The sequence below is a fragment of the Lactuca saligna genome, chromosome 6 (genome assembly GCF_052625555.1).
Source record: "Lactuca saligna cultivar CGN05327 chromosome 6, ASM5262555v1, whole genome shotgun sequence".
In the NCBI taxonomy this organism is placed as follows: Eukaryota; Viridiplantae; Streptophyta; class Magnoliopsida; order Asterales; family Asteraceae; genus Lactuca; species Lactuca saligna.
In genome coordinates, this window is record NC_136422.1 from 151,261,876 (window position 1) to 151,269,654 (window position 7,779).

At 34.3% G+C, this 7,779-nt stretch overlaps 1 protein-coding gene across 2 annotated transcripts; it reads left to right on the forward strand.

Annotated features, from left to right (window-relative positions):
- The first annotated feature begins 2,673 nt into the window (after positions 1-2,673).
- On the forward strand, positions 2,674-7,405 carry LOC145001977 (Protein kinase superfamily protein). Of its 2 annotated transcripts, XM_078961298.1 has the most exons (15): positions 2,674-3,263; positions 3,360-3,418; positions 3,756-3,825; positions 3,904-4,745; positions 4,826-4,892; positions 4,982-5,044; positions 5,140-5,203; positions 5,289-5,382; positions 5,515-5,598; positions 5,671-5,760; positions 5,844-5,871; positions 5,968-6,437; positions 6,591-6,700; positions 6,796-6,883; positions 6,965-7,405. In XM_078961298.1, the coding sequence occupies exons 1-15, from the start codon at positions 2,843-2,845 to the stop codon at positions 7,229-7,231; spliced, it is 2,817 nt and encodes a 938-aa protein (XP_078817424.1). In that variant the 5' UTR covers positions 2,674-2,842; the 3' UTR covers positions 7,232-7,405. The 2 variants fall into 2 exon arrangements, with proteins under 2 accessions (XP_078817424.1, XP_078817423.1); XM_078961297.1 differs by having other exon boundaries at positions 3,756-4,745.
- The last annotated feature ends 374 nt before the right edge of the window (positions 7,406-7,779 follow it).

A 7,779-nucleotide genomic window follows, 5' to 3' on the forward strand; every position in this document is an offset into this window, starting at 1 on the left:
TGCAACGAGCTGGTGATACTAAATGGAGTTCTCACCTTAAATCGGTTTCGAGCTTAATCAAAATGTTTAGTCTAACTTGTGAAGTTTTACTTACAATTATTGAAGATGGCACCGGTTCAATCAAAGGCGACGCAAAGTCAACATATGAGGATATTACTACATTTGAGTTCATTTTTGTTGTTCATCTCGATAAATAAATAATGGAGATCATTTATTTACTTTCCTAAGCTTTACAAAGACAATCTTAATGTATTTGTAATGCACCGAGGCTAGTTACATCTACCAAATTGTTATTACAAAAAAAGAATGATGAAATATTGGATGGGTTGCTCTATCTTATTATGTCATTTTGTCAGGAGCACGACATTGATATCTCTGATATATCTTCTCCATACTTTAGTAGAGGGACTCGAGCTCGTAACGAGCATAGTGATCATACACTTGAACATCATTGTCGAGTGGATATATTTTACGAAGCAATTAATTATCAAATAATAGAACTAAATCACAGATTCAACTATAGCTCAACGAAGTTGCTTTGACTTTCAACAGGTTTAGATCCTAAAAGTGTTGATGAAGCTTTTCAAAGTGGTGATATAATTGAGTTAGTAGAGAAGTTTTATCCTAAAGATTTCAACGAACAAGAGAAGGTAGTTTGAAGATTCAACTTCAACATTATGAGATGATGTCATTCAGCATGCATATTATAAAGTATTGACATTTATGTCATAATCGTGTCAATAGTTGATAAGGACTAGAATAGTAGCGGATTTTCATCTTATTTATCGAATAACCAGTCTCATATTTACTCTTTCAGTTTCTACTGCTACATACAGAAAGATCATTTTCAGCAGTGAACTTCATTAAAACAAGGTTATAGAATAAAATGGAAGACGAGTTTTTGAATAACTCATTGGTTTTGCACTTCGAAAGGGAACTTGTTGAAAAGATTAGTTTAGAGACAGTCATGGAAGACTTTAAAAAAGCAAAAGATTGTCGCGTTCCACTTTGATAAACGATGTAAAGTCTTTATTAGTTTTCTTGTCTACACTTACTTATATGTCATAATTTTGAACCAAATAAAACTTATTTTATATAGTTTAATTATGAAGTTTTGATTTCGGCCATCGTAGTTGTAGTGCTTGTGTTCCGCTTTGTGTGAACGGTTCACAAACAACTAAACACATAAAAATCCAAGAACAAATATGGAAAATAAGGAAGAAACTGAAGTATGGGTACCTCTTATACTACACTTATACTACCTCTTCTCTAGACCTGGCAATGGAGCAGATTTGGAGCGAATCGGTCTTGATCCAAACCCTTTTAACAAATTTCAAAATCCGATCCAAACCCGCTCCGCAATCCACATGTTTTTAAATAATCAGACTCATACCCTAATCCACCGAATCAACGAATATCCAAACTCGTCTCGTAACCCAAATGTTTTTTAGATAATCAAACACATTTTAATTAATTCATAAAATAAAATCTCTTAAATAACAAAATGTATATTATATCTTAATACTTAAACTAACATTTTTTTAAATAAAAAAAATTGATTTAGAAAAGGACATTACATACTCGAGGAATTTCAATCGGAATTAAAAATCACTATTGCAACAACTTTGAATTGATTTATAATTGTCGGTAGTAGTGATAGCGAATAACAATTGCCAACTTTTTCATGTTAAAAAATGATTTATTGAATTAGAAATAGATATGATGATTTCTTGATGAATACAAATTGAATGACATTATGATTCTTGATAGAAGTCCATAAGTTTAGAAACCGACTTATCGCTTCCTATGTAAAAGCGTTTTTTTCTTTGGCCTTTGGCCTTTGGACTTTTGATTGGAATTAAAATTAAACGTTAAGAAGTATAAAATATAAATGTATAATTCTAAAATTTATATGGGGCGGGTTATAAATGGAGCGGATCGGTGATGATCCATACCGACCCATTTAATAAAAGGGTTAGCGGGTATGGATCGTTAACGGGTAAACGGATAAAAAACTACGCTCCAAACCCATATAATTCTTACGGGTTTGGATCGGATCATGGTCAAAACCCGCTCCATTGCCAGGTCTATTATCTAACGACACAACTCCAATAACACATGTTTACGATGATCACCTCTTTTTTTTTTGGGTGCGACACATGTTTTTGGAGATTTTAGATTTAAAGAGAACCCATACAAGTGTTTATATATAGAGATAATACCATAAAAACCCTTATACCTGACAACAATATATGGAATTATTTTTTTGCTGATTTTAGGTTCACTAAAACCACATGTTTGTAAATTCTCTTTCTACACAAATGAAATATAGTAATATTACAATAAGATAACATTATGGATTTTACAAAGAATACTATTAGGTTATAAAAGTTCAGCACTTTGACAACAATTTTAACATCTAAATGGTTTTCAATTTAAGTGTGATATGTTGATCAACATAAGACTATTCGATTATAATTTAATTTTAAATCGAAAATTACATAAAATGTTTTTGTAAGGATTCATCGGACATGGGTCTAATGAGTATAAACTTTATAATGCAAGGGAGCATTATTGACGTAAGAGAGACAAGGGGGCGATGTGTAAAATCTAAAATCAGAGCAAACGGGCGGGAAAACATTGAACAACCAAAAATCTCAAAACCCTAACTCTAATATCATTTTCGCGCCTCACTGCTCGGCTCATCTCTGCAAATTCTTAGAAATCGATGACGGAAAAAACTTTCCAGCACTCCTCGATCTGAAATCAAGCTCGCTAATCGTTCAAAATCATCAAACCCTAATTTTGCAGACAAGCGGAATTGTAGATCTGAACAGTTTCAATGGAAAGTCGGCTGGTGCTATCACACGCGCCTGGTGAAGTTATTACCGAGCTTAGCACTGCCGACGCTGAGTTAGTGAGCAGATCATGGAATTTGTTCGCTATTCTGCTATCCATAGGGCGTCCAGTTCCTTCGATTGAATTGGCATCTCGATGCAGTTATCTTGACGTGTCACCGGAATTCATCGAATTCGTTTGCTCTATACCTAACTCCCCGCTCTCGTTGACGGGTGATGGTCTGGTTACGGTTTCTTCTGCTGTTTGTATAGGTTTACAGCGGTTTTTGCTGAATTCAGGTCGAGTTTTTAAGATTTCGATTCCTTGGGAAATGAAGACTCGGGACTTTGAGCGCAAGAGAGCTTGGGAAGATTTTGAATTGGCGTGTTCTCGAAAGCGAAGAAGATCGCGGCCTAGTATTTCAGGTAATAAAAATACGATCTATTTATGAGGAAAACCGATGTATTTTTTTTCTTGATTTATGTTGTTAATGCTTTTAAAAATGGTGTATTATGCAACAGAGAAAGCTGATCAGACGGATTTGTCGATGTCTGTTAGGATTTCAAATGCTTTTGAAAAGGTACTTCGTTTGTCTTTATACTTGTTAGATTTAAATTGTTCTGGAAGTGATCTTCAGTGCGTGCTGTAAATAATCGTATCTATTTATCATTACTAGCAATAAAATAGTTTATTTTGGTGTATTTCGTTAAATATTGATTGTAGATCCTAGTATATGACTGTAATTTTAACACTTTAACACCTTTTTGATTTGAAATCGAACTTCCTATTTGCTTATTTTAATGCAAATTCTGAAAGTTCCAGTTCATGATTTTTACACCATTCGAACTCTCTTTTTATCCAAAATAGTTGACTTTAGTCAGTATCCAATTGCTTATAATTTTTCGTTTTGATAACAGCAATACGCCCATGTTGATGACCATACCTCAAAGAGTCTAATCATAACTAACGACAATACACCAGTTGAAGGTACATTTAATATGTCATCACTCATCAACTTTGATGCTGAACCCTTAACTTATGAATTAAACGACTGTAAACATGAAGATGAAAAGGAGTCGACTACAGTTTTGAGCATGAAAGAGCTTGCAATCCAGAATAATTTCCTCAATGGTTACATTTGTTTCCCTAGCCCTATTAAAAGGCCATCAAGAAAGCGTAAAGATTCTCTTCAGTTGCAATCATCATCTCATCTAACTGAAAGACCAGTGACACGTTCATTGACCAAAAGGCATAGCAAAACATCTTGCCAAGAAGATAAAAACAAGAAGGTAATCTCACTGGTGAAAACTTGGATTGAAAGACAAACACTTGTTTTGGAAAGAGAACACAAGTGTACCTTAGATTCTGCAAACCATGAAGTAAACATTGAAAATGTGCCAAATGATACTGTTCATGAAAGCATGATCCCTGAGATAAATTCTGGAAACATAAACACTATGAACTGCAATGACATGGCACCTTGTTCTGACAATAAGGAAAAGGCAGTTTGCGAAGAAATTGAAGAACAGAAGATAGTTTCACTAACAGATGCAGGAAAACCATGCATCAATGAAGCTCAAATGGATGATGTACAAGAGGAAGAGAAACCAATTTGTGATAGAGAACAGTTAGTTTGCTCACAAGATACTGAAAACAATCTCCATGACACCAAACAGTTGACAGTTGTTTCAAAGGATGCAAATTTGACAGTGCCAGCAGTCTCCATAACAACAAACAATGGAAATGACGTAAGTGCCCCTACTGAGCAGAAGAATAGTAAAAAAGACAAGAAGTCAGCTCTCATGAAGCAGAAGTTAAAGCCATCTGGAGAACAGAAGATACAAATTACTCGGAAAGAGGAAAACATAAAAGAAAATAAGGAAAAGTGTATTGCCACTTCTGTCAAAGTGAGTCTTAGTAATCATGGTTTTAGCCTGATGATAAATTTAATTTATAAGCTAAAGCTTTTTGGGTGCTTTATTTTCAGGGAAATTTGGAGCCAAGAGAAGTGCCTGTGTTTGATTCTTTTATTGTAGAGGAAGAAGAAGGTTCAGGTAATGAAAGCAAGTATGAATACTGAGTTGAAAATTACAAGTTTAAAAAACTTAATTTCATGTGAGATTTTACTTTATGAAATACACAGGTGGTTATGGCACAGTCTATAAGGCTAGAAGCAAAAAAGATGGAACAACATTTGCTGTTAAAAGTAAGGAGCTGAATTCTTATCTATCTGCTTAATCTGTTAACTTAATATTTCTGGAATCAATGCTGACCTGGAATTATTGCATAACATTTTTGCAGATCCTCATGAAAATGCTAACAGAAACCATGTTTATAATGAATTAAAAATGCTGGAGAGATTCGGGTAAGGATGTTTAATAAATATTACTCAAAAGTCAAAACGATCTTCTCTGTTTCTGTTACTGATACATAATCCAATTATATTTCAGGGGTAAGAATTTTGTAATTAAATACGAAGGCTCATTCAAAAGTGGCAATTCCCATTGTCTTGTTCTTGAGCATGTTGCCCATGATAGGCCTGAGGTGATCCCTTATTCCTACCTTCATTTTTTTAACATAGCATTGTACTTTCATTTTTTTTTCCTCATTAAGGCAATATTTCTATTTCTTGCATTTAACTCTTGTTAATATCATTAAGCTTTTTTTTTTTGTTAGGTCTTGAAGAGAGAAATAGATGTTCAACAACTTCGGTGGTATGGCTACTGTTTATTCAGAGCACTTTCTAGTCTTCATAAACAGGTAACTATTTTAATTTAAGCAAAGAAGATTTTACCATATCAAAAATAATTATATTTCCGATTTTGTCCTCAGGGAGTAGTTCACAGAGACGTTAAACCTGGAAATTTTCTTTTCTCTCTCAAGGCCTCCAAGGGCTATCTCATAGATTTCAACCTTGCAACTGTAAGTTATTATTCTTTGATAAAGCTTTCTTTAATAATATGGTATTTAATTATTAACCAATACATAAAATGTTTTTTTAACAGGATTTGCATCAGAAATTCGGATCCACAGGTGAGCTTCAATTTTCGTTCTCTCTAATAATTTACTTTTTTTTTAAACTTCATTTGAGAAAATCTACCGATTTAATTTATCTTTTTTTTTTCACAGAAAAATCCAAGTCGAATAATGATGCAAGTTTTGGTCTTCCTCCTACAAAGGCTAGAAAATACACAAGCTCCAAAGCTTTAGAACAAGTGACACACATAAAAAAGAAGAGTGATCAAATAAAGATGAAAAGCCAAGGTGCAGATGTTTCTGGAATAACCTCTACAAAAGACGCAACAAGCAACAGAATTCCATCAGCAGAAAGGCTTAGGGAGCCTATTCCCTCCACACAGAGAAAAGAACTTCTCAATTTAGTACACGAAGCATTACAAGGTCCAGATCATCAACCAATAACTTCAAAAAGAAAACGCGTAGCTGCCCCTCCAACAAAATCAGATAACAAAAAGCTTATATATCTCACTCCAATGCCACTACAATCCACCGGAATCGCGGTTTCCGGTGCCGGATTACTTAAAAACAAACAACGGAAAGAAGGACCGTGTGTTGGTACAAAAGGTTTCAGAGCCCCAGAGGTAGCTCCTTATACCCTAAATGCACCAGTCAGGTAACCCAACTTTACCTGACTGGTGCACTAGATGACCGGTGCATAAAAATACACCGGTCATCTGTCATCTGTAAATGTTTACAGATGAGATTCTGATAAAAGATTTTGATACATTGTTTAGGTATTGTTGAAATCGATGTACCAAGGGCCTAAAATTGACGTGTGGTCTGCTGGAGTTACTTTGCTTTATTTGATCATTGGAAGAACTCCGTTTGGTGGTGACCCTGATCAGTGAGTATCTTGAGATCTTCATTCTCTGCAAAACTCCGTGTTTTTTTTTTTTTTTTTTAAGTTTGTAAAATTTTGGATTTTTTTTTTAAAAACAGGAATATAAAAGAGATTGCAAAGTTAAGGGGAAGTGAAGATTTGTGGGAAGTGGCAAAGTTGCATGACCGTGAATCATCATTTCCACCGGTATGATATAGGGGCTTTTTTTATATTTTGAATTAAATGCAAGGACCAAATCTGTAAAGTGTGATATGTTTTGTGTTGCAGGAACTGTATCAGTTAAAGTCATTGCCATCTGTAGAGCTGCGGGAATGGTGTAAACAGAATACGAGACGCCCGGATTTCTTAATTCCAAAATCACTTATTGATCTTGTTGATAAGTGTTTGATGGTGAACCCACGAGCAAGAATAAGTGCAGAAGAAGCTCTAAGGCATGAGTTTTTCATGCCATGCTTCAAGGACATTGAAAAGCACAGGCTGCTCAGGCAAAAGCCTTCTCAGCCTCTGACTTTTGAAGGTCTTTCTCTTTCGTGAGAGACTTGTATTCTCGTTGTTATATCATCATAACATTAGGTTTTCTTAGGTCTTGCAAAAAAAAGCATAGTTTTTGCAGTAAATGTAGAAGGGACTCTACTCTTAGCTTAACATGTTGAATCTCTTGAACCAAATGATTGTTAATATGAAACTTGACAGTTGACATAGGTATTTTGGGGTGTGTGTTTATTTCTTTAAATTATATTACATTAATTTTTTTTTTTAATAAAATTGTTTTAGATGAATTTGAAATCAAAACTTCAACATTTTATCAGGGTTTAAATTATATTACATGCATGCAGCACTCACATGCTGAGTTGCTTGCCGTGCCACTCTGTAAAACGACTTGATACACCAAAAATATGATGGCCGACACCTAAGCTGCTCACTTGCCATTTGAACAACTAACCTAAAAAAACTATGCCACATAAAGCAAAATAAGTCTTAATTGGTTCATTAATTTGATACTATTAGGTTATAAGCAAAAACCAGTACATAGATATTAAATCAAAATTACTTATACAAGTGAAAACGTCCATGGTCCATCC